This window comes from Rhinoderma darwinii, chromosome 9 (genome assembly GCF_050947455.1).
Source record: "Rhinoderma darwinii isolate aRhiDar2 chromosome 9, aRhiDar2.hap1, whole genome shotgun sequence".
NCBI lineage: Eukaryota > Metazoa > Chordata > Amphibia > Anura > Rhinodermatidae > Rhinoderma > Rhinoderma darwinii.
The window spans coordinates 33,389,870-33,417,862 of record NC_134695.1 but is presented as its reverse complement, the minus strand read 5'-3'; the positions used below and the strand labels follow the sequence as shown (position 1 = coordinate 33,417,862).

At 42.5% G+C, this 27,993-nt stretch overlaps 2 protein-coding genes across 5 annotated transcripts in view; one reads left to right on the top strand and one right to left on the bottom strand.

Moving 5' to 3' along the window:
• CENPT (centromere protein T) overlaps nt 1-27,993 on the top strand; it is a 98,515-nt gene that overhangs the window by 27,450 nt on the left and 43,072 nt on the right. For 2 of the 4 annotated variants that reach the window (XM_075837498.1, XM_075837497.1), the window contains exons 2-5: nt 5,413-5,520; nt 19,480-19,594; nt 21,489-21,633; nt 25,975-26,068. In XM_075837498.1, coding sequence (XP_075693613.1) covers nt 5,413-5,520; nt 19,480-19,594; nt 21,489-21,633; nt 25,975-26,068 — 462 coding nt within the window. Of the gene's footprint in view, nt 1-3,335; nt 3,906-5,412; nt 5,521-8,887; nt 8,970-19,479; nt 19,595-21,488; nt 21,634-25,974; nt 26,069-27,993 lie in introns of those variants that run through there. The other 2 variants (XM_075837499.1, XM_075837500.1) reach the window with 2 other exon arrangements.
• On the bottom strand, nt 1,975-3,998 carry THAP11 (THAP domain containing 11). The gene has a single exon (XM_075837502.1). It carries the CDS (start codon nt 3,807-3,809, stop codon nt 2,778-2,780), a length of 1,032 nt encoding a protein of 343 aa, XP_075693617.1. The 5' UTR covers nt 3,810-3,998; the 3' UTR covers nt 1,975-2,777.

Genomic DNA, 27,993 nt, shown 5'->3' with positions numbered 1-27,993 from the left:
CAGACATTCTTCTCTAGTGATAATGATCATCGCTATGACCGTAGCGTGTAACTAGTATCGCTAGAGAAGCGTTCACTCGATATTACACTGGAGATCGGGTACGGCCACGATAGGACAATGTAAAATGTAAACTTTATTGATGTTTGTGTGGCGCGAGTGTTTAGTGCGACTTGTTAGACTATTAGTCTGCGACACAGACTCTGGTAAACATTTAGGTCATGGAGTCCATTAATAGACTAATAGGGTTCAGAGAGGTGATTAAATGAACAAGCGCCAATTTTCTCACTCCTTTTCTGGAAAAGAAAAAAAAGACACCCATATGTGACAGAGGGGTGATAATATTAACAAAAGTTCATGTTACCCCCTCCCCTTGGGTCATCTAAAGCCATACAGGGACAGGAGTATCACATATCCCCCTACTCTCCCTGCATGCTGCCAGCATGTCTCCCCCTCTGTCTCTTCACACGCCTGTACTAATAGATGCAAAGTGTATTCATCTCCCACTTCAACCTACACTAGTTCGGGCTAGATCGCGGCTAGAGGCGCAACACTGGTCTTGTTTAAAGCTAAAAATATTGTATATACAAGACAAAAATGAGCTAGAGCCTTTAGTAGCAAGGACATATCAGATATACGTTTTCAAAATGTTGCAAAATAATTAAAAAAAAAACAAAATCCATGAAAAATGCTTGACAAGGGTTCAAAAAACACTGAAAAAATAGTATGTGTGAAGGTCCTTAACCCCTTAATGACCGCCGATAAGCCTTTTCACGGCGGTCATTAATGGACTTTATTCTACAGCGCCGCCATTCCACGGCGCTGCATTAGAATAAAGTAAGCAGAGCAGGGAGCTGTCAAATCTCCCTGCTCTGCCGGGTGAGATCGATATCAGTATCGATCTCACCCGTTTAACCCTTCAGATGCGGTACTCAATACCGTGCACCGCATCTGAGTGATTTTTGGAGAGAGGGAGGGAGCTCCCTCTCATCCCACTGACACCCGGCGATAAAATCATAATCAAAAATAATAAAGGCCCCCAGGTCTGCCTGTTGTGAATGCCTGCTAGGTCATGCCGGAGGCATGAACTAGCAGATGCCTGTCCGTGTTAAACGGACAGGCAGTAATACACTGCAATACAAAAGTATTGCAGTGTATTATAATAGCGATTGGAGAATCGCATAGTGAAGTCCCCTAGTGGGACTAGTATAAAAAAAAAATATGAAAAACCCACTTTTTCCCCTTACAAACTGCTTTACTATTAAAAAAAAACACACAATAAAGCAAAAAAGTTGCACATATTTGGTATCACCACGTCCGTAACGACCCCCACTATAAATCGATTACATTATTTAACCCGCGCTGTGAACGCCGTAAAAAATAAAATAAAAAACTATGGAAGAATTGCTGTTTTCTGTTAATCCGGACTTTAAAAAAATGTGATAAATAGTGATCAAAAAGTCGCATCTACTCTCAAATGGTACCACTAAAAATTACAAGTCGTCCCGCAAAAAACAAGACAGCTATGTCGACGCAAAAATAAAAAAAGTTATAGCTCTTCGAATGTGACAATGGAAAAATGTAGAAAATGGCTTGGCCATTAGGGCCCAGAATGCAAGCAGGGATTAAAGAATTATTGAAATCCCCTCACCCACTTATAAAAACAATTATTTTATGTACACCTTAAGATCTGGCCCCAATATGACAAACCAGTCATGCTGAACATCTAAGACTATGTTCACACCTGCGTCGGTGTGTGCCGTTGTTCGGTTAAGTCAGAGGAGCAGAACAAGGGAAGAACGGAAGTAATGGTTCTGTTGCACAACGGACACCGCCGGCGGAACCCATTGACTCACTGCGCTACTATCTCCGGTAATCTCAGCCCCATCTGTTTAGGAGGCCCCTAACGGAGCCTCTAAAAGCAGGTCTGAATGAGCCGTTATTTCCACAGCCTGCAAACACTCAAATAAATTCTATCGTCCCCAAAAATTTTTATTAAAAAAAAAAAAATCAAAACAAAAACGATTATTAGACCATATTTGCCAATGTCTCTACACACCATAACATACAGTATATGTTCATAGTCTCTTTCCATAGGATAGAAACCATTCCAAGAGATGGCAATGGTAGCACTAGACGTGAGTAATCCATCGATGAGTCAGTCGAAACCTTTTATTTCTTTTGCAGATGTGACAAATCAACCTACCCAGGGATCTCCTGAAGAACCACTTTGAAGTCACTTCTTGGCCGATTTTAACATTCATCAACATAAAGTTAAAAAAAACACAAAAAAAAACACAACTTTACAAAACAATATTGAAATCTTTTTCTTTGAGTATGAGTAAGTGCATAACAAGGTGTCTCAGTGGATGTTCAAATGGGTCTTAAGTCGTCTTCTCTCTACTGCCGCCGAAACCAACGGCTATTAAAGTTCAAAGGGTCGTAAAACTAAACCTAAAATCCAAGCGTCTTCCTATAAAACCTGTTTACGTAATACAACACACATGCAAAAGGTTAAAATGTAACAACTAAATACATTTGACTCAACATTTGTATCATGAAGGAATTTTCTGCACATTTGCCGTATAAACATCTACTGAAAGGAACCATCTACGACGGCTTGAAGACAATTACGTAAATGTCTGGTTGACAAGATTACATTCGATTTCACACATCTTATGGTTTCTTCTTGTAGTTTTTAAACTACCACAAGAGGACAGCTCAAATGTCACCGATTTAGGTTTAGTGACCCTTTACGACGATAGTAGGCCACTCGGTCATTAGGAGTTGCCTTCAAGTTTTTTCTTGGCAGCGTTCACACACAACACTTTATCTTTCTGACGGATCTCCTCTCTCAATTTCACCTCCGTGAGTCTTAAATGTCTAATACTTGACTTCATCTCCTTCATTTTGACCTCCATTAGAGCTATAATATCCCGCTGCTCATTCAGTTTCCTCAACAATTCTTCTGTGGTGGTTCCTGAAGACATGGAATAGGAGTGGTCCGCAAACTGTGTGGAGGGGTAATACTCGGGGATGGGGTACGTTTCTTCTCCCACTACCACCACTTGGAGCTGATGTTGAGAAGGGGCTGGAGTGAAGTGTGAACTTAGTCCAGATCCTCCCGAGTCCAGCTTGACTGTGAGATTGACTGGATTTGGTTCTGAACTGGATTCTGCTCCCAAAGATCTCCCCATGGCGGCAGCAGCAGCCTCCACACTCGCCATGTCTGCTCCCATGCCAGGTGTTGCACCCAGCAGCATCATCTCTGCACCTCCCGCTGTCAGCTCCAGGACCTCCTGCTCCTGCCCTGGCAGCGCCGTTACCAGCACTGTAGTGGATGTTGATGAGTAGCTGGGCTGGTGATGCCTCTTTTTGGATCTATCCCCGGCATTGCCCCTGCGGGTTTTTCTTTCGTTTACCCCCCTGAGGGGAAAAATGGTGGGGACCTTGATGCTATAAGATTTGCGCCCGCCGTGGAAGTGAAGGCTACACACTCGGTGCCCATTGGTGGGCTGAAAAGTATTGAAGCAGCCAGTCACTCCAGCCCGCGACACGTTCTTCAGCCACAAGTGTCTCAGCTCTGGATCTTTCGGGAACGTATAAAAGTGCAGCCCTTTATCCCGATGAGAATTGCTATAGCAACCCGGGACACAGCAGGTGAAGCCCGGCATCACTGCAACTAACAGTAACTCGCAAACATGAGAGATGCTGGACACGGAAAGCGGACAGCGGAAACTACATATCCCATGAAACCTCTGACTTCCGGAACACGGAGAGGCCTTTGCGGGAACGACTACGTCTCCCACCATGCAATGGTCCTGTTTCCGGTGAAAGATATCGCGAGATTACGGAAAAGCAGAGCGGGATTGTTGTTTGCTTTTACAGTAACTGGTCAGCTGGGAAAGGTGTGTATACGTCCAAGTCTTTTTATGTACTTGCGTCAGGCGGTATGAAGTGTCTGTTATTATTAATAATGGCGTGATTATTTATAATACGTTTTGTCATTTTAAATGCATCTAATAAAATACTGGTTAAATGTGGAGAAATGAAAAAAGTACTATTTGTGTTTCAGTTTTCCAGGTTATTAAACAAGATTCTATGACTGACATATTAAAATAATAAACTGTGTAATATACTTCCTGCTGGTTGTATGGGAAGCGAAGTCGTGAGGTGGTGTTCATAGTAAAAAGCATGACTGTGGCAGCCGTTTATTCCCATGGGATGTGATCTCGCTATGAATCGTACATCGCTGCGGTGAGCAATGATTGGCCTCCACGGTCACGTGATGTGCAGTCGTTATGACACCAGCAATTATTTGACAGTATAAGGCCGTGATCACACACGCACGCACACAGTTTTGATGCAGCTTTTGTCTCAGTTTTAAGTTGCACACAGTAGCGGACACAATATAAAGGAGGTGCATCAGTCTTCTTTAGGCTGGGTTCACACGAGCATGTTACGTCCGTAATGGACGGAACGTATTTCGGCCGCAAGTCCCGGACCGAACACAGTGCAGGGAGCCGGGTTCCTAGCATCATAGTTATGTACGATGCTAAGAGTCCCTGCCTCTCTGCGGGACAACTGTCCCATACTGTAATCATGTTTTCAGTACGGGACAGTAGTTCCACGGAGAGGCAGGGACTCCTAGCGTCGTACATAACTATGATGCTAGGATCCCGGCTTCCTGCAGCGTGTTCAGTCCGGGACTTGCGGCCAAAATACGTTCCGTCCTTTACGGACGTTAATGTGCTCGTGTGAATCCAGCCTTATATATATCTTTTCTTTTTTCTAATCCACTTCTTTGGTGCAAAAAACCGAGCCAAAAGCTGCATTAAACCTGACAGATTTGGCTGAAGGCAGCCTCATAGACTTGTATAAGCCGGTCTTCATCTTGGTGGGGGACCTCTCCAAGAAGAGCCGAAGTTATACCATCACAGCCGAAGGGGTACATCGCTTAGCTGAGCGCTTCATTTCAGCGATCGGTGGAGTTCTCAGCACCCGGACCCCCACAGAGCAAAACTTCTGACATATCATTATAATATGTCAAAAGTTTTGTTAAATGACAGTAAGGCCTCATGCACACGACCATAGCCATGTGCACGGCCGTGATTTTCGGGTCGTCCGGCTGCGGACTGTCAGCCCGTCATTGTTTTCAATGAGCCCGGACCGCAGAAGACGGCCGTAATAGGACATGCCCGTTCTTTCTGCGGTGCGGGTTCCCGGGCCATGCACGGACCGTAAAAACTACGGGCGTGTGCATGGCCCCATAGAAATGAATGGTGCCGCAATTCTCCCGTGGATTTTCGGGGGAATTGCGGCCGCAAAAACACGTTCGTGTGAATGTGGCCTTACTCTTTGAATGGTTGTTTCTTTCTGTTTGTTTGAACTTTATTAACTATTTTTAACTTTTAGGACAATGGAAGACTCTTCTGAAGATAGACTTACCACCCGTTCTTTGCTGAAGGGAATACTGGCAACTGAGCCACTTCGCACAGCAGTAAAGCGGCAATCTAGAAATAGGTAAATTAAATGCCACGTACACTTTTGAAAGAAGTGTTGTCTTATTATTAATGAAATCATAAAGTTTTGTGGGATTTTAAACATTGTTGAAATTGACTTTTATTAAAAATTTTGTTTCGTTTTTCCGATACAGCTCTATGTATCCTCTATACGTAGAAGTTCTATCATTCGCTATGAGCTGATTCCGTCAGTTCAGCTGAACTGACGAATTGACGGAGAGTGGGTCCTGTGTGTACCTAACACACAGGATAATATCGATCACATCTAAGTTTACGTACTTACATGTGATCGATACTACTTTTTATCACCAGCGCTTATCTAGATCCAAAATTTAAGGAATGTCCTGGTGGATTTTCTTTTTCAAGGTTTTATTTACACATTTCTATACAATTCGCTTGCTGTTATACAGTAGCATCAATCATGGAAGCATGCACCATGGCAAACTTTTCAAACATAAGCCACATACTGTGTCCCCCCCCCAATTACCCTAATCACCCTAATCACACCTCCAAAACCACGTCTCATAATAATCTCCAGGCTATCCGGTTTCTCCGCCTCGGCTGTCAAACAGTAAGGGCCTGTTTACATCAGCGCAGGCTTCCGTTTAGGATTTCCGGTCCTCTGTTCCGTCAGAGGAGCACATGAACGGAAAGCATCGCTACCGTTTGCATCATCATCGTTTCGTTAGGTTTCCGCTTTTTTTTTTTTTTCACGAAAACAATAGCGTAGTCTGCAGCTCTACTGCATCCGTGCAAAAAAACGGTTCTAAATAAATAGAATAATGAATAATGCACAACAGCAGCAAATCGTTGTCTGAACAGTTACATCATATGGGCAATCTCGTATTCCCGACTTAATCCTAATCACTCACGTAGCCAATATGCCTCACGTTTTTTTAAGTATTCTTTTAAACAAACTTGTTCTATTACCTGGTACTTCAATTGCGATATGTTGTGCTTCATCGAATGAAAGTGACATGGCACCGGCAATAAAATATATATATATATATATATATATTTGTGGACTTATGTTTAATTATGCCGTCTTCTATATGTCAGATAGTGTCTGCCACGTACAGGAGGCCACGATGGCACTTGACCAAATAAATTACGTGGTGTTTCACAGATAAAATAACCATTGATGTTATTCAACTTGTATGAATGGAGAAACTACCAAGCGATCTCCTATATTTCTGATTTAGAATAAGATTACATCAGTGGTGGAGGAATAACTTAAACATCAAGCGATTGATAACTAGATGGGAGAATATTGGGTAAATAAAAATCCCATCGCTTCTATATTCTACGTTTTGCCAAAGGTCCACAAAACCCTATGCGATAATGGCATCTACTGAGACTTTTTTTTTTTTTCTCCTTTATCGATGGTACTTGGAAATAACATTGACACCATTGGTAAGAGATACATATAGATATGAGTCTTTACTTTTAGACTTTTCACATGATTTTGAGTCCTTCTGCTCAGCCTTCATGCAAAAAATGTGTTTGATTGCCTGGGACGGCCCTTTTTCCTTACCTACATGCTGTTTCCACACGTTACTTCTCCCCTATTTTGGCCATCAAATTTACCCGTTCCACCTCATCGACGTTTTCCATACTCAACGGGGTGGGAGGTGTCCTTTTTCCCCCCTCCTTTCCGCGTTGTGTATTGAACCGGAAAATGGAATGTCATTGGCATTTTCGTCAGGGATAAGCAGTTTAAAGAGGCTCTGTCACCACATATATATTAAGTGCCCTATCTTGTACATGATGTGATCGGCGCTGTAATGTAGATTACGGCAGTGTTTTTTATTTAGAAAAACGATCATTTTTTACGGAGTTATGACCTATATTAGATTTATGCTAATTAGTTTCTTAATGACCAACTGGGCGTGTTTTTACTTTTTGACCAAGTGGGCGTTGTGGAGAGAAGTGTATGACGCTGACCAATCAGTGTCATACACTTCTCCCCATTCATTTACTCTGCACATAGTGATCTTACATAGATCACTATGTGCAGCCACATACAGACACACTAACGTTACTCAAGTGTACTGAGACTTAAAGGGACGGTGTCATGATTATTTTTTTTTAAATTAATTTGTGTTTTTATTTAATAAAATATTATATTGACTATTTAATTTTTCACACAAAGTTTTTTTTTTAAATTAACACTTTCTTACTTTACTGGGAGCTGCCATGTTTTATTTCATATGTGTATGTGCCTCTTAACACAGGGCGTAGGATACAATGAACACGAGCCGTTCATTGAATCTGCTATCTGGCTCTGTTCTGCGCAGACACAGTTCAGAGCCACACAGCAGAGAAGCTGGTTTGTAGGGAGATAGCAGGCACCATTATGAAGACGGGCTACACTGCAGGTAAGGATTCTCTGTCTCTCTGTCTCTCTCTCTGTATGTAGCAGAGCTGAGTGTGTGTAGCAGAGCGCGGGCGTGTCTGTGTGTAGCAGTCCTGAGTGTGTAGTGTGCGCATCAGAGCTGTGTCCTATTTATTTGCAGCGGAGTATGCACGGGCGCCGCTGATCCTTCATAGCCGCTTATCAGCTGTTTTGAAGAATCAGCGGCGAGCACCCCTCCCACACACACACCCAAACATGCAAAATCAAGCGTAATCCAGAGGTTTTTGGCACGTAAAATGCACAAAAAAACTTGTCAAATACACACCGTGTGAACCTGTCAACTTAAGTTATTCACTTCACTTTCATCATTCTAAGGGTATGTTCATACGGCCTATTTTCGGACGTTTTTCGGGCCGAAAAATCAGAAGCAGAACGCCTCCTAACATCTGCCCTTTGATTGCAATGGGAAAAATGGTGTTCTGTTCCGATGGGCCGTTTTTTTACGCATCCGTTTTGAAAAACGGCCGCGTAAAAAAACGGCCGCGAAAAAGAAGTGCAGGACACTTCTTGGGACGTTTTGGTCAGCGTCATACACTTTTCTCCACAACGCCCACTTGGTCAAAAGTAAAAACACGCCCAGTTGGGCATTAAGAAAGTCATTAGCATAAAGCTAAAATCGCTCATAACTTGGTGAAAATAGATTTTCTAAATAAAAAACACTGCTGTTACCTACATTACAGCGCCGATCACATCATGTACAAGACAGGCCACTTATAATGTGGGGACAGAGCCTCTTTAAAGAAGCACTCCCGCAAAAAATTTTATTCCCTGTTCTGTTGGAAAGGCACATTATGTAATTTGTGGTGAAGGTAATTTTTGTTACCGCTGGCTGTATTTGTGAGGTATCCCCTCCCTTCTGGTCCTCAGCTGTGTCATGTGACCAGCAATAGGACTCTCCAACTGCCACAACGTCTCGTGTGTGGACAGGAAGTCAGTTTCTCCGAGACATTGTGGCAGTTGGAGAGTCCTGTTGCTGTTCACATGACACAGCTGAGGACCAGAAGGGAGGGGATACCTCACAAATACAGCCACCGGTAAGAGGACTACCGTTAAACTGAAGCTCTTCCACTAAATATCCCTGCCTCCCATCTCTCTACCTTGAAAGCTACCTACCCTTACTCCTGGCAAACCGAACATCTTAAATATCTGGAAGTCTTTCTCACTTTACAAGATTCCACTGTAACCAGATTAACTACCATCCCTTGTTTAGGGAAATCATGAACCTACTGACTTTGTGGGGGTCCCTATTGATCTGGCAATCTATCTGGAATAGGCTGGCCTAATCATCCATATGCACCCTCTACAAGGAAAACCAATTAAAGTTTTTAATGCATAGGTATTACCCCCCTGCCCTAGTTCATGACCTGAATCTTTCCTTTTATAACATTTTTTGGCGTTGTGGGTCCCCGGATGGTTCATTATTTCACATCCTACAGCAATGTCCCCTTCTCCATCCCTACTGGGTCTTGGTTCAACACTTGATTGAATAGATACTGCATATTAAATTGCTCCAGTCTCCTCTCACTTCTATATTAAATGTCTCTGCAAACATGTCTGTATCAGGTGGGAGGGTGTTTGGGATGGTTACTGCCCCGCAGAGGAAATAGCACAGCAAGAACTTCAGACGACTCGGGTATAAGATGCTGAACACAACTTTACAAACGTCGCCCCTCCTGGGATACATATCTGCTTAGGGCACCTTCTACCCTCTTCCCGGTTTTATGCTCCCAAACCTTTCTAGCTATTTTTTTTTAAAAGAACCACTCCTAGTTTATCTCTTTGGACAAAAGTCTTTCAGGTTTTTAATTCCTTATCACAATCCTTCACATTGTATCAGTCTTTCTCCTTTTGGTTTTCTTTAGGCTTCGTTCACATCTGCGCTAGGGCTCCGTTCCGACGTACCGTCTGAGTTTTCCGTCGGAACGGAGCCCTGACACACCCAAATGGAAACCATAGGTTTCCGTTTCCATCACCATTGATTTCATTGGTCACGGCTCAGGTGCCAATTCTTTCCATTTTGTCTCAGTTGTGCAAGGGTTCCGTCGTTTTGACGGAATCAATAGCGTAGTCGACTACGCTATTGAATTTTTGACTTGTATTTGAGGACTCATTCTTAAGAAGATCTTGCGACTTTCTTCTTTTTTTAGGCTTCGTTCATATGTGCGTCGGGACTCCGTTCATGGGTTCCGTCGGAGCTTTCCGTCAGGGAAACCCATGAACGGAATATAAATTGAAACAAACGGAAACCATAGGTGCAAATGGTTTCTGTTTGTCACCATTGTGTAAGGGTTCCGTCGTTTTGACGGAATGAATAGCGAAGTCCGGAAAAAGCCAAGCAGACATGAAGCGGCTGAACGCTCACACAAACTCTTCAGCAGCTTAGTTCTAGCGATTGGTGAGGGTCTCCGTGCTCGGACCCCACCAATCCAAACTTCTGACATGTCACTATGACATGTCAGAAGTTTGTCAAACGTTTAGCTACACTTTTAACCTTCGCATTTATTGCTGTTCTGCACTTTCCTAATTTAATCAAATTATTTGCTGTACAGTATTATGATGAACATACAGCACTGTGCAAAGGTTTTAGGCAGTTGTGGATAAATGCTTCAAAGTGAGAATGTTTTCAAACATAGAAGTGTTTTATAGTTTTTGTTTTTTTTAATAATTAACAAAATGCAAAGTGAATGAAGTAAAATCTAAATAAAATCAATATTTGGTGTGACCACCCTATGCCTTCAAAACAGCATCAATTCTTCTACATTTGCATACAGTTTTTGAAGGAACTCTGCAGGGAGGTAATTCCAAACATCTTGGAGAACTAACCACAGAACTTCTGTGGTTGTAGGCTTCCCCAAATCCTTCTGTATCTTCATATAATCCCAGACAGACTTAATGATGTTGAGATCTGGTCCCTGTGGGGGGCATATTGTAACTTCCAGGGCTCCTTGTTCTTCTTTACACTGAAGATAGTTTTTAATGATATTGGCTGTATGTTTAGGGTAGTTGTCCTGCTGCAGAATAAATTTGGAGCCAATCAGAAGCCTCCCTGATGGTATTGCATAATGGATAAGTGTCTGCTCGTATTTCTCAGCATTGAAGACATCATTAATCCTAACCAAATCCCGAAATTTGCTGAAATGCAACCCCAAACTTGCAAGGAACCTCCACCATGCTTCACTGTTGCCTGTAGACACTCATTATTGTACCGCTCCCCAGCCCCTCGATGAACAAACTGCCTTCTGTTACAGCCGAATATTTCAAATTCTGACTGATCAGTCCGGAGCACCTGCTGCCATTTTTTTTGCACCCCAGTTCCTATAATTTCGTTCAAAGTTGAGTGGCTTGGCCTTGTTTCCACGTCGACGGTATGGCTTTTTGGCTGCAATTCTGACCACTTCTGGCCAGACTGCTCCGAACAGTAGATGGTTGTACCTTGGTCCTACTGGTTTCTGCCAGTTCTGTGCTGATGACACTGCTGGACATCTTCCGATTTCGAAGGGACATGTTGTGTCTTTGATCTGCTGCGCTAAGTTTCCTTGGCCGAGCACTGCGTCTACGGTCCTCAGCGTTGCCTGTTTCTTTTGTGTTTCTTCAAAAGAGCTTGAACAGCACATCTTGAAACCACAGTCTGCTTTTAAATCTTTACCTGGGAGAGACCTTGCTGATGCAGTATAACTATCTTGTGTCTTGTTGCTGTTCTCAGTCTTGCCATGGTGGACCTGTGACATAAAGCTGTCTTCCATAACCTTACCTTTGTAGCATTAGAGTTTGGCTGTTCCTCTTCCAGTTTTAAGTCTCCTACACAGCTGTTTCTGTTAGATAACCCCTTAGGGACACAGCCTAGTTTGGGCCTTAAGGCTCCGAGTCCATTTTTCAAATCTGACGTAATTCACTTTATGTGGTAATAACGTCGGAATGCTTAAACCTATCCAAGCGATTCTGAGATTGTTTTCTCATGACACATTGGGCTTCATGTTCGTGGTAACATTTGGTCGATATATTCAGTGTTTATTGGTGAAAAATAGCAAAACTTAAAAAATTTAGAAAAAATAGCATTTTTCAGAATTTAAATGCATCTGCTTGTAAAACAGACGGTTATACCACCCAAAATAGTTACTAGTTCACATTTCCCATATGTCTACTTTAGATTGGCATCGTTTTTTGAACATTCTTTAATTTTTCTAGGACGTTACAAGGCTTAGAACATAAACAGCAATTTCTCATATTTTTAAGAAAATGTCAAAAGCCTTTTTTTTAAGGTACCTGTTCAGTTCTGAAGTGGCTTTGAGGGGCCTATGTATTAGAAACCCTGATAAAACACCCCATTTTAAAAACTAGACCCCTCAAAGTATTCAAAACAGCATTTAGAAAGTTTTTAACCCTTCAGGCATTTCACAGGAATTAAAGCAAAGTGGAGGTGAAATTTGCACATTTTTTTCTGTAACAGAAGGTTTTACCAGAGAAACACTACTAAATATGTATTGTCCAGATTCTGCAGTTTTTAGAAATGTCCCACATGTGGCTCTAGTGTTCTCGTGGTGGACTAAAACACAAGCCCCAGAAGCAAAGAAGCACCTAGTGCATTTTGAGGCCTCCTTTTTTTTTATTAGAATATATTTTAGGCCCCATGTCAGGTTTGAAGAGGTCTGTGATGCCAAAACAAAGGAAACGCTCCAAAAAGACCCCATTTTGGAAATTGCACCCCTCAAGGAATTCATTTATGGTTGTTGTTATCATTTTGGCCGCACAGTTTTTTTCACAGCACCTATTTGAATTGGGCTGTGAAATTAAAAAAAGTCATTTTTTCCAATAAGATGTAATTTTTGATCAAAATTTCTTATTTTCCAGGGAACAAAATACCTAATTTTGTTGCCAAATTTGTCCTTAGTGCGGCAATACCCCATTTGTGGCAATAAACTGCCGTTTGGGCCCATGGGAGGACTCAGAAGGAAAGGACCACCATTTGGCCTACTGAAGTTTTTCTGGTGCTAAGTAAGTCATGTATGCAGAAGCCCCTGAGGTACCAGTAGAGTTGAAATCCCAGAGAAGTGACCCCATTTTAAAAACTACACCCTTTAAGACATTCATCTAGAGGTGTAGTGAGCATTTTGACCCCACAGGTACTGTGTAAAAGATAATGTGCAGCAGATGGTGCAGTGTGAGATTTGCAATTTTCTATATATACACACACACATATATGCCATGTCAGTGTCCGATATATTGTGCCCAGCATGTGCCACCGGAGATATACACCCCATAAGCTGTAATGTGGGTTCTACCGGGTACGGCAATACCCTACATGTGGCTGTTATCAGCTGCCTGGGCACACGGCAGGGCTCAGAAGGGAAAGATGAGGGGGATAAGCTGTGCGGAGTGCATCAGGGTAAATTAAAAATTAAGGGATGTATGATAAATTCGAAAACAATCTTTCATACAGAGCCTTGGTTTTTCGTGACACGTGTCGCATTGGTATATTGTTTCCTTCCTTATCCCCCTCTTTGAGCAGACTCTGCACCGCTTTTGACTTTTTCCCTTCTTACCAGTTTGGGGAACTTCTCCTGGAAAGTGTTGCCCTGGTACCATGCGTGTGGCCTCGCTTCCAGATGTACTTGGTTATCCCTCTTCTTGGTCCCTAAAGATTAGGTTCTTGATAACCACCTCTTGAAATTCCAGGAAAGTTCCCGTCTGGCCTGCACATCGACTTAGCACGTACGCATTGTACAATGCCATCTGTATGATGTGCACGGCCAGCTTCTTATACCACACCCTCGATTTCCACATGGCATTGTAGGGCTTCAAGACTTGATCTGACAAGTCAACCCCTCCCATGTACCTATTGTAGTCCAGGATGCAGTCTGGTTTGGGGGTCTCTGTACTGGTACCTCGTACTGGTACATGGGTACTGGTGTGGCCATGTATTGTTGTCAATACTCTTGTCCTTGTATGTGACACACAATATGTTGCTGCTAGAATGTGCCCTGCTCTCACCCCTTCTGAGTGTTTGCCCAAGCAGAGTCTTAGGGAGGCCTCTCAATTTTTTTTCTAGCAGTGCCGCATGCCACAGGACTTGAAGAGTGGGACGCTGGTATAAAAATTATCCAGTTAGAGGTGGTAACCCTGGTCCAGCAGTGGGTGCACTAAATCCCACACAATTTTTGCATTAATTCCCAGTAAGGGGGGGGGGGGGCATTCTGGGGGCTGAATACTGCTGTCCTTCCCTTCATATATCCTAAATTTGTACATATACCCTGATGCACTCTCGCACAGCTTATACATCTTCATTATACATCAATTGAAGCCTCCCTTTAAAATGTACCAGGGACTTATCAATAGAAATACACTTCTCGGGGGTGTATGCTTGGGCAAACCGGGCACTGAAATGGTCTAATAGGGGTCTCAGTTTGTACAAATGGTCAAAACTGGGGTCATCTCGGGGTGGACACTGCTCAGTATCCGTATAATGTAAGAAGCGAAGTATTGCCTAATAACGCATCCTGGACATGGCCATACGGTATATCGGGCTGTGGTATAAGATGTCCGTGCTCCAGTAGGTCCTAATGGATTGCTTTTTCAGAAGCCCCTTGTTCAAGTGAAGTCCCCAGAACTTGCCCAACTCTGCTGCATCTACAGGGGTCCTGTGGGATTGGGCATAAAATGATGTGGGGTTCTTAGTAATATATTGTTGGGTATATAAATTAGTCTGGGAGAGCATAAGATCTATAAAGTCATCAGTGAAGAAGAACTTTGAAAAAGTCCATTTCACTGAGCCCTGCCGTATTAAATTTTATCCCTGAGCTGCCCGTGTACTCTGGGATTTGGGGCTCATAAATGTCTGGTGTGGGGGTCCAAATGGGGTCACTTCGCTCGGGGTTTGAACAGCGGCGGGGTCATTTTGCTTGGGGGCTTCAACTGTAGTGGTGGTCCTGGGGCGTCTCCTAGGGGGTTCCTTTTATTCATCACTGGATGAGGAGGTGGATAAATAAAACAGTCTCACCACCCGACGATTCTGTGTCGGAGGCAAGAAATGAATATGCCTCTTCGGCACTAAATGTCCGTTGGGACATGTTTGTTTTCTTCCCTAACTAGGAGAAATAGGCTGCTACCTAAGCCAGCCAAAAAAATTGGTGTTTTTATGGAACGAGTGGGCTTCCCTGAGACTAAACCTAACTAGGGCGAGGGTTCCTAACACTAAAACTAACTATATTTTATTTGATCTTCCCTGAGACTAAATCTAACTACGGCGATTATTCCCGGACACTAAACCTAACTAGATTATTCCGAGCATCCCTGACGCTAAACCTAACTATGGGGATGGACCCCTAACGCTAGATCTAACTATGGTGACGGATTCCTGACGCTAAATTCCCTGACGCTATACCGAACTAAGCTTTTTGATGGTTCCCTGACACTCACTAATACTAAACTAACCAGTTAAATTGTCTAAATTAACTGTTTTTTTTAAAAAATTTCTATATATTTTTTTGTTTTATAAAGAAAAAAAATAATCCCCAGGGACCGAGAAATTGGTCCTGAAGACTAAGAAGTGGTCAGTGATAGGAGATCACTGACCAAAAACGTCAGGGGAACACAAGGAGGAAGGGTACAGGACTGGGTAGTGGATGGGAGAGGTGGGATGCCGAAAAAAGTTGTTTTTTTTAGACTTTTTTTTTTTACTTGCTCTTCTCACAACCACTCTGAACGCCAAGTTTAGACGTCGATCGCCACTATTGGACGGTTACTCACTGACTGGCCAATAGTGGCGATCGTGGAGGCGGGACCATCGCGACAGGTCCCGGCGTATTGAGCTGCGATCGCCTGCTGTCGGAAACAGCAGCTGTCACAGCTTGTGCACGCGCGGGTGGAAAATGGCGATGCATTTTCCCTGCGACGTACTATTCCGTCACTGAACGGGGCGGTCAGCACGACGGAATAGTACGTCGCTGAGCGTTAAGGGGTTAATGACCTGTCTTTTAACCTACATATGAAAATGATGATCATTACCTCTTTGGTATAAGTGGTTAATCATACAGCTGGCTATAAACCTACAAAATCCATGATCTTGAGCATTTGGGGACGTTTTTTTTAAGTGCACAAACTTAAAATGGTCATTAGGATACCAGCTACTTACGTAAAGGGGTTATCATTACAGAAAACCTATTTTTATATTGAAGATGCCACGAAAACAGAAATGTAGTATTACATGGTGGCCACTCTGTCTCATTGAGCCACCATCCTCCCTATGTAGTCCATATGTCCATGGAGTTGTCTTCATGAGACAAGCCATTTAAAGATTCGTAATGGATCTGGATGTCATCCACTTGCAGGTTAATTTGTAGACCATATATGCATATGGTCTACCACTAGGGATTCTCTATGACAGGGGTACATTGCCTCATTCATAGTCCCCAACAATGCTCGCCTATTATTTTTAGTCCCTGGCATGTTACCCCTCTTATTATTGGTCCCCAGCATGGCTTCCTCTTCATTCCTGGTCCTCAGCATTCTCCCCCTCTCGTTCCTAGTCCTGACCATGGCTCCCCTTTCATTCCTTGTCCCAAACATGGCACTCTGCTTATTCTTAGTCCCCAGCATGGGCCCTCTCTTATTCTTAGTCCCCAGTATTGCCCACTCTGATTCTGGGTTCCCAGCATGGCTACGATCTAGGTCTCCTGTATGGCTCCCCCTCTCATTCTTTGTCCACAGCATGGTTCACCTCTCATTCCTGATCCACAGCACAACACCCTCTAATTCCTTGTCCCTAGCATGCCCCCCACCTCATTACTGGTCCCCAGCATGCCTCCCTTTTGTTTCCTGGTCCCCAGCATGGCTCCCTTTTCATTCCTGGTCCACAGCATGGCTCCCCTTTCATCCTGGTCCTCAGCATGGTACCCCTCTTATTCTGGGCCCCCACCATTACAAAATCTTGCTTTTCAGCATGGCTCCCCTCTCATTCCTAGTCTCCAGCATGGCTCCCCTCATTCTTAGACGCAAGTCGGGCTCCGCACTTTATATCCTCCTTCAGAGCTAACCTAGAGACACAATGGAACCCTGTCACAACAGAGACAGACGGAAAACATTAGCTAGGTTTCCGTCACCATTGAGTTTGTTTGCTTTTCCGTTGAGGGGTTAACGCTAATAGTAGATCATGGAAATAACCGCCCTTCTGCCCCTCCTCCCGGCACTTTTATGAGCTGTGACAACTGCTGTCTCTTACAGCAGTTGCCGCAGCTCGTTCAGTGGGGACCGATCGCGTTGTCCCCGCCGATTAACTCCTCAGAAGCTTAGGGGTTAAAGCACCATTGACGTCCCGCGACATTATCACGGGCGGCGATGGTTGTTACGGCATCCGGAGGCCTAACAATGGCCTCCAGCGATGCCATCTATGGAAGCCTAGTGGGTACTGACAAAGTCAGGACCAATATGCTTGCTGTCAGTGAGTAGCTGACAGCTCTAATACACTGCACTACGCATGTAGAGCAGTGTATTAGAATTGCGAACAGGGCCTCCTGCCCTAAAGTCCCCTAATGGGAAAAATTAAAAAAGTAAAAATATCTTGTATAAAAATAAAAGTTTTAAAAGCAATAAAAGTAGAAATCCCCCTTTTCCCTTAGCAGTTCCTTTTTATTAAAAATATCAAGTATCGCTGCGTTGCTAACAACCTGTGTTAGCAAAATGCAGCAAGACAACCGTATGGTCTGAATGCCTTCTATACCCCTCGATAAATTCCTTGAGGGGTGTAGTTTGCCAAATGCGGTGACTTTTGGGGGTTTCCACTGTTTTGCTACCACAAGACCTCTTCAAACCTGACATGGTGCCTAAAATATAATCTAACAAAAAGGAGACCTCAAAATCCTCTAAGTGCTCCTTTGCTTCTGAGGCCGGTCTTTCAGTCCATTAGGACACTCGGGCCACATGTGGGATATTTCTAAAAACTGAAGAATCTGTGCAATAAGTATTGAGTTGCGTTTCTCTGGTAAAACCTTATATTTTACAGGGAAAAAATGGAATAAAAAGGATGTTCTGACAAAAAAATGAAATTTGTAAATTTCACCTCTACACGGCTTTAAATTCCTGTGAAACACCTAAAGGGTTAATAAACTTCTCTTGCTGTTTTGAATACTTGGAGGGGTCTAGTTTCTAAAATGGGGGGTTTCTAATATATAGGTCCCTCAATACCACTTCAGAACTGAACTGGTACCCAAAAAAAAGTGGCTTTGGAAATTTTATTTAAAATATGGGAAATTGCTGTTTATGTTCTAAGCCTTGTAACGTCCTAGAAAAATAAAAGAATGTTCAAAAAATGATGCCAACATATAGTAGACATATGGTAAATGTGAACTAGTAACTATTTTGGGTGGTATAACCCTGTCTCTTAAAAGCAGGTGCATTTAAATTCATCAAAACGCTATTTTTTCCAAATTTTCGCTAAATTTTGCTATTTTTCACAAATAAACACTGAATATATCGACCAAATTTTACCGCGAACATAAATCCCAATGTCTCACGAGAAAACATTCTCAGACCCGCTTGGATAGGTTTAAGCATTCTGAAGTTATTACCACATAAAGTGAAATATTTCAGATTTTAAAAATGGGCTCTGAGCCTTAAGGCCCAAACTAGGCTGCGTCCTTAAGGGGTTAATTCCTGTGAATTTACAAGCAAATACATTTAAATTTAAAAAAATGCTAATTTTTCACTAAATTTTGGTATTTTTCACAATTAAATACTGATTGTACCGAGCAAATTTTAAGGGTATGTTCACACGAGGTCATTACGTCCCTAATTGACGGACGTATTTCGGCCGCAAGTACCGGACCGAACACACTGCAGGGAGCCGGGCTCCTAGCATCATACTTATGTACGATGCTAGGAGTCCCTGCCTCGCTGCCGGACAACTGTCCCGTACTGAAAACATGATTATAGTACGGGACAGTTGTCCAGCAGCGAGGCAGGGACTCCTAGCATCGTACATAAGTATGATGCTAGGAGCCCGGCTCCCTGCACTTTGTTCGGTTCGGGACTTGCAGCCGAATTACGTCCGTCAACTACGGACGTAATGACCTCGTGTGAACATACAGTAACATAAAGTCCAATGTGTCGCGAGAAAACAGTCTCGGAATCGCTTGGATGGGTAAAAGCATTCCGAAGTTTTTTCCACATAAAGTGAAATCTGACCGATTTAAAAAAATGAGGCTCTGTCAGGAAGGTCAAAAAGTGGCCAAAGCGGGAAGGAGTTAAACAACTGTGTGACAATCAATTAAAAAAGCAAAAACATAAAATTTCACATTTCCAAGCAGAGGCTTCTACACAAAATACAATGTTTAAAATGTAAGATTGTAGTGCAAAGTTTGTAGATACCGTACGTCTCATGCTCACAAAAATCCTGAAATAATGGGCATTTGTTCTTGACCTGCAAATTTGATCAAATAAATATTGCAAACCTAAAGTTCAGCCTTTGCATGGATAATAATAATTTTCTCATTTGAATATCCATTCTTCTGATGTTTTATGTGCCATTTCTGATCACTTTCCGTCTATTTTTAGGGTTCATCAGCGACCATCTACATCTTATGTTCATCAAGATGAGAATTCATCGTCCCCATCTAGGAATTTGCGCAGTAAAATGAGGGAAAGAGTGAGACATTCTCTTGGAAAATCGGTATATGATTATTCACTTTAAAGTAAAACTCTGGGCAAATTTTCCTAATTAGTAAATTGGACATCGGGTCATTTAACTATGGCAGTTAATTCCCTCATTCTGATCCTTCCTTCAAATCTCAGTTTCCAAGGTGCTCTGTATGCTATAGGTCCTTAAGGAGGCATTAAAATCTTAAAAATGTATGGGTGGGGGTAGGTTACCTTAGCAAGGTGAAGATCTACTGTTGTAACTTGAGACAGTCTTGAGAGCCACTTGTTACCGAGTTGTGACCAGACCATGGGAGGGATGGTGTGTAAATTATCAGGGGCTTTGCTAGGGTCAAGACACTGTCCCTGGTTGGAGATTACTTTTTAAATAAAATTTAGGACTACACAACAAGCAGGAGAATACAGCACTGACCAGATGTAGTCACTGGCAAAATACACAACCGTTACATCCAGTTAGTCACAGGTGAAGTCTTCTCTGATGTAGATGTTCCCTATCCTTCTCTTCTCCAACTGACCCAGACTGTCATAATGCTTCTTCCAGCCACACTGCGGAGTTTGCAGCCCAGACATCTTTGCGTAGTGCTGAAAAATCCAGTACTGCAGGGATACTAATGACAAAACTATAGCCACCCCAAAAATAATATTGTCAAACAGATAGTGACCCAATAATAATACTGCCACACACACACGTAGTGCCCCCTAAAATAATTGTGAACAGACAGGGACCCCGACTTTAATTACTGCAACAAAAAGCGCCCCAGAAAATAGAGTACATATAGTGCTACTAAGAGTAATTAGCACCACGCACAGTGTCCCCAGCAACAATGGTGCGAATCAGGCCGTAATAGTTCCAACCAAAAATAATTGTGGTCAGCAGTAATAGTGGCCACAAAATTATTGTACCAATCAGCGCCCCCATAGTGGCTAAAAGGCTTGCCCCCAAAATAAAAGGGGTATTGCGGTCACAAGAAGTTATCACCTATCCACTGGATAAGGGGACATGGACCCCCCATTCTGGCGATCGGTGGGGGTGCTAGCGGTCGAGCATCTACCGATCTAACCATTATCCTCACCTATCCAGTGGATAGGTGGTAACTTCTTGTGACAGGAATAGCCATTTAAGGGCCCACATAGTGCCCCTGTTATAGTGCTAACAGTGCCCCTCTAGCATAGTACTCATGTCAAGAAGTGCCCCCAAAATAATTATGCCTAAGCAACATTAAATTGTGCCCCAAAATTAAGTGTTTCTTAAAGTGCGCCTGAAAGTAAGCAAGTAGTGCCCCCAAGCAGAGTGCCTAAAACCAAAATAAAAAGTAAAAATGCTCACTCAACCCTGTTCCCATGTTGAACTCAGTGGTTCACGCTGCAAGCCTCTTCTGACCTGTAGTCTTTCAGGACGACGCAGGCAAGCGCGTTGAATTCATCGCGCCTGCCTACCCTGGAGACTCTCTGACTTGTAGGCCGCAAGCCTAAAGTGGTCTGTGGTCTATGAGGGTGAACAAGAGGGCATGGAGCTCAGCCGCAGATTTCATCTTCATCCACGTTCTGAGGATGCGTATGAAGTTGAAAGTGAAGCTTGGCCCGGGATCTACTCAGAACCCGTCGGCAATGTATGGTGCATCCACGGGATATGCCATAAATGTCTGCTTGGAACGGTTTCCACCTCTATTGGAGTTATGAAAAAAAGCGTAGCTCAGCGAGCTCGACTCACGAGAACGGAGTTTGTGAGGTAAAGCTTCAGCCAATAGCTGTGGAGCACTGTATGCAGAGTATGTTGCATGTTCCTAGTTGGGTCCATTTTGATAATTATTAAAATTTGTCTGTAGTTCCACTTTATGTATTTGCTAATTTACATAAAAGTGCAACTTTTTTTAATCACTTTTATTTTTTTATTTTTTTTGTTTCAGGCACTTGAAGCTTCAATTTTTGAAAGAAATGTGGCGACTAATTCCAAAACTAAGCCAAAATCTGCAAAAAAAGAATCTCATCCTATTATGGAGGATTTAGATAAAATCACTCCCCGGACCCTGTTAAAGAAAATTATTCAAAATGGTATGTAAGCTCTTTCTTGCATTTATAAGGCTTTTGTGAAAGTTTCCTGCATATTTGTGAGTGACCCCGTTCTTATTGTTTAACTGGTTGCCGACACAGGACGAGTATGCTCGTCCTGAGCGGTGAGCACTTCACGCATTAGGATGAGCATACTCGTCCTGGTGTGACAGCCGTCTGTGCGTGCGATCGAGAGCGGGGCAACGGCTGTAATACACAGCCACGGCCCCGTTCTGACAGCGGAGAGGAGATAAACATCATCTCTCTGCCGTTAACCCTTTGAACGCCGCGATGACAGCTGATCGCGGCGTTCAAAGAGAGGGGACTGCACATTGATCGCGTCACAGAAAATAACTGTGACGCGATCAAAGCCCACATAATTATTTGATAATAATAATTACACATTAATTACACATTATATTATCGTTGTCTGCAGTACATCTCCGTGTTTAAACAGGGAGATGTGCTATCGACATGATGGAAATGTATGGGGACGATCGCAGTAACAATCGCTCGTTCCCATTCATTACTGATCATAGCTCTTTACGAAAAGGAACAAACGTGCGGCAATCAATGACCTGCCTCGTTGATCGGCGCTCATTTTCATGGTCCATATCAATCCGAGTAAAAGGAAGAGGAGAGAACAATGGAGAGCTGAGAAACATTTGTCTATCGCCAGTAGAACATAAATAGGGGCCTTAGATTGATAGAACAGAACATGCAGTTCTTGAACACGTCCACTTGTGATCTCTATAGAATAAATCCATGCCAAACCTTAATAACATATTTCATATATTAGTGTATTTTGGCTCCATGTTGATGCCGTATATTTAGCTAGAAAAATATAGTTTTTGAGGGTGGAGTGTTAAATCTACTAATCCTTCTCAATGAATTAGAACATCATCAAAAAGTTAACTTGTTTCAGTAATTAATTTCAAAAAGTTGAACCTGTATATTATATAGATTCATTACACACAGTGTGATCTATTTCCAGCATTTTTTTCTTTTAATGTTGATGATTATGGCTAACTGTTAATGAAAACACAAAATTTAGTCTGTCAGAAATTAGAATATTGGTTAAAAATTGTAGACTCTAAAAGTGTGACACTCTAACCAGCTAATCAACACAAAACACCTGCAAAGGTTTCCTAAGCTTTTAAATGGTCCAACAGTCTGGTTCAGTAGGCTACACAATGATGGGGAAGACTGCAGACTTCACAGTTTTCCAGAAGACCATCATTGACACCCCCACAAGGAGGGTAAGCCACAAAAGGACATTGCTAAAGAAGCTGGCTGTATCCAAGCATATTAATGGGAAGTTGAGAGGAAGGTAAAAGTGTGGTAGAAAAAATGCACACTCAACAGGGATAACCGCAGCCTTGAAAGGATTGTCAAGAAAAGGCCATTCAAGAATCTGGGGAAGATTCACAAGGAGCGGACTGGCTGCAGTCAGTGCTTCAAAAGCCGCCACACACAGACGTATCCAGGACATGGGCTACAACTGTCGCTTCCCCTGAGAAAACGTCAGAAGCCTCTTACCTGGGCTAAGGAGAAAAGGGACTGGTCTGTTGCTTAGTGGTCCAGAGACCTGTTTTCAGATGAAAGTAAATTTTGCATTTCATTTGGAAATCTCGGTCCCAGAGTCTGGAGGAAGAGTGGAGCTGCACCCAATTCAAGTTGCTTGCGGTCCAGTGTGAAGTTTCCACAGTCAGTGATGGTTTGGGGGCCATGTCATCTGCTGGTGTTGGTCCACTGTGTTATATCAAGTCCAGAGTCAACGCAGCATTTACCAGGAAATTTTCGAGCACTTCATGCTTCGCTCTGCTGACAGGCTTTATGGAGATGCGGATTTCATTTTCTAACAGGACTTGGCACCTGCCCACACTGCCTATAGTACCAATACCTGGTGTAATAACCACAGTATCACTGCGCCTGATTGGCCAGCAAACTCGCCTGACCTAAACCCCATAGAAAATCTATGGGTATTGTCGAGAGGAAGATGAGACCCCAGGCCCAACAATGCAGATGAGCTGAAGGCCGCTATCAAAGCAACCTGGGCTTCCATAACACCTCAGCAGTGCCACAGGCTGATCACCTCCATGCCACGCCATTAATGCAGTAATTCATGCAGAGTCGGAGCCCCGACCAAGTATTGAGTGCATATACTGTACATGCTTTTCAGTAGGACAACATTTCGGTATTAAAAATCATTTTTGTAATTGTCATTTAACCCCTTGAGGACCGAACAATTTTTTTATATTTCCCTCCCGACGCTCATAACTCTTATTTTTTGTACGACGTAGTTGTATTAGGCTTTGTTTTTTGCGGGACGAGTTGTACTTAATGTATTTCTACCAAAAAATGTTACCTACATAATCGTTTAATTTCTATAAATTTTTATTTTGGCGAAAATGCAGAAAAAAAGCACTTCCGCTGCAGTTTTAATATATATTTTTTTTTACACCATACACCGATCATCATAAATAATGTTATACATTTGTTGTACAGGTTGTTTTGGTCGTGGCGATACCAAATATGTCTATATTATTCCATGTTTTGAGACTTATATTTTAAAAAGTTTATTTATTATAAAAAGTTTTGGTTTATTTATATAACTATTTATTTATTTATCGTTCATTTTTATTTACATTCATTTAACTTTCTTTTTTTTTTAATCCCACAAAGGGATTTATCATTTTGATTTTGTAACTGTAATGTACTGGCATAGATCTATATGCCAGTACATTAGCCTGTTACTGATCGTACACAGGCACTTGTTAGGGCAGACCTTAGTATGCCCTAACAACAGGAAATATGTTCAGACAGCCCTGGGGTCCTTCAATGGACCCTGGGCTGTCTGGCAATACAAGTTATGGGCTTTGATCGCGCCACAGTTATTTTCTGTGACGCGATCAAAGTGCAGTCCCCCCTCCGTGAACGCCTAGATCAGCTTTCATCGCGGCATTCAAAGGGTTAACGGCGGAGAGAGGATGTTTCTCTCCTCTCCGCTGTCAGAGTGGCTGTGTATTACAGCCGTTGCCCCGCTCTCGATCACGCGCACAGACGGCTGTCACACAGGACGAGAATGCTCGTCCTAATGCGCGAAGTACCCGCCGCTCAGGACGAGCATTCTTGTCCTGCGTCGGCAACCAGTTAATCTAATTTTCTGAGACTAAATTTTGGGTTTTCATTAACTGTTACCATAATCATCAACATTAAAAGAAACAAATGCTGGAAATAGATCACTCTGTGTGTAATGAATCTATAGAATGAGTTTCACTTTTTGAATTGAATTACTGAAATAACTTGACTTTTTGATATTCTGATTCATTGAGAAGGACTAGTATATGGCGTTCACACAGAGCTGTAATGTAGTCGTACTACTCTTGTTTCATGCTTGGTTTTAGATTTTTACCCGAATACCACTTTATAACTTGGCGGAGGACATTTACTGGTGATTTTTATCTTATTTTAGAAGGAAATACATTTTTAAGATCTCCTGGTAAAACGTTTTCTACTCTCAGATTTTTGAAAGGATAGCATGGCATTTCTGGAATGTAAGTTTTGTTTTCCATGTGTCCTGTGCCGCCCAGTAGGTTTATTTTGTTTCTTACATATCTTAATGTTCAAACTACATCTATAAAAATATGTTATCTATCTTGAGTTATAGAAAAGCTTCTAAACACAACACAACTTCTTTATTCAAAAACGTATATGTAAAATGTTACTCATACGTCACACATAGACGGTAATGTAAAAAGACAAAAACGTTTCTGTCACGTATGTTTTATTTGGAGCACACAAAAGCGTGGTAGACTAAAGGGGGTTTTACACATGACGATTATCAGGCAGACAAGCGTTCATATAATGCTCGTTGCCGATAATTGACCCGTGTAAAAAGGGCAGCGATCAACAGATGATCGATAATCTGCTGGTCGTATCATTTTAAAAAAAATATATAAAAATTATCTTTGTCGGCAGCACATCCCCCTGTGTAAGCAGGGAGACGCGCTGCTGACATGATAATAATGTATGGGGATGAGCGATCGGAGTAAGGACCGCTCATCCCCATTTATTGCTCCACATGACAGGAACAAACGAGCATCGGTCGATGTCTCGTTGATCGGCGCTCGCTGCACCGGCCGAATATCGGCAGGTGTAAAAGGCCCTTGACAGAAATCAGGTCAAATGGAGTCCAAAGTTTACTCTTTTGAACTCTGACTCCTTAAAGTGGACTATAGATACTGTTTTCAGATACTCGAGCATATTTGCTTGGCGCTAAGCAAAACGCAATGTGAATATAGCCGTGTTATTTCATTTCCCTATTTATTTATTTTTCCTTAGAGGATGAAGTTTCAATTCTTGTTTCTCAGAGGTCAAAAGCTTCTGCTGCTGATAATAAAAAACAAGAGGACACTCCTACTGCAAAATTAAGCAGGTAAGCTCCTTTACATGAATAATGCTATTACCGGTCACAAAAACTTGATTTAGACCTCGTGCCCACTGCCAGATTAGTTCTCTGTACAACCTCTGAGTACCTCAGTATGCCTCTGATTTTAACCCCTTAGTGACCAGCCCATTTTAGGCCCTAATGACCAAGCTATTTTATTCGTTTTTCTATAGTCGCATTCAAAGAGCTATAACGTTTTTATTTTTTCGTCTACATAGCTGTATGAGGACTTGTTTTTTTGCGGGATTAGTTGTGCTTTTTAATAGCACCATTTTTGGGTACATATAATTTTTATACCACTGTGAAATGAGCCCCACCGTGAAAATTAAAAAATGTATTAAACAGAAAGCACTGAGTCATTATGATAAATATGTCTCAGTGTTTGTAACAATATTTATCTGGAACCAGCATATATCCTGGGCACAACAAAAGTACAATCCCTAAAAGAAGCACCAGTGTCCGAAAAGAAACACCGGATCTACTAGTGCTGGGTGTAACACAATGTTGTTGTCCCCAATGCAGACATTCCATATACAATAAACGACCCTACGCGTTTCAAATACTCATCCTCAGGGTTCCGTATCTTGGTAACTCTGGCCTCATCACCAGCGATAATAATATTCAACAGCAGATATTCTGCTGTGCGTCACGGGAAGATGCACGTATCGATGTCAACGGCATACTTCATTGCAGGCGCTGGGTTACTATAAACACCTAAACTCCACCCCTCGTATTTGGCGGCGATACCTGAACTGGCCAATCACAACACCCTCTCGATTCGTGACACCTGCCCATGTGACCCCCCGCCGTCAGCTGACAGCCAGGGGTCATCATCGACCGCATCATACCGAACGCGCAGGCGCAGTAGAAGCCAAGGACGTGTCGCCCGGACTGCCAAGCAAGAGGAAGGTAAGCGCAAAGCGATAATAAGTTTTGTAAGTATGTCTTGCGGGACAGTTACCCACCGCAAGTGGACTACCTCACAAAGCAACTCTTAGGTTAATAAACACATATTAGGTGGACAAGATTACTGCTACATGCTGAGGGGACAAAAGGATTAGTGAAGGGAAGTAATATGGATAGGCTACAAATCATTAACCTATCTGAATACATCTTGAGTGCATCAGAGAATACATTATTAGAAAAGGGACTTTCCTTTGTCCCCACAGTTAAATTTGACTCATTTTCCTGGATAAAGGATCTCAATTTATTTGCTCGTAAACTCAAATGGATCAAATTCTTCAAACACCATAATAGAAAAAAATGCATGGAATTGGGGTTAGAAGAATCTGATATGGAAGGCCTTGTGGCCTTAGAGGGGTTACTAGAGGAATCTGGTAGAACCCCAGGTCTAGGTCCTTTTACCAATCTAAAAATGAAGAGTAGAAAGTTGCCACCTGTAGGAGATTTTACCAATGTGGATTTATTTGTGGAGATGGTGAGAGATGAGATCAAAAATCTTAGTCAGGACATTAGGGGCATAGATAACAACTTGTCTTGGTCCGAACGAGTAGCTCTGACCACTTTAGAGAAAAAACAAAATATTGTTCTAAAGGCATCTGATAAAGGTGGGAACATTGTGGTCATGAGTAGGGATGATTATAAAAAAATGTGTGAGGACATTTTACTCAACCCTGATTGTTACACCATTTTAAAGGACAACCCCACAGCACTATTCAAGAAAGAATTGCTGGGCATCCTGAGTGATGCAAAGAGCAGATCTTTGATTAGTGCGAGTGAGTTTGGGTTCCTGTTCCCACAATTTCCCATCATGGCGTGTTTTTATAGCCTGCCCAAAATCCACAAAGGGTATCCCCCCTTACGTGGCAGACCGATTGTTTCAGGCATTAATAATCTAACTCAAAATGTGAGTACATATGTTGATCAGGTGTTGCGCCCTTTTGTCTTGAGTC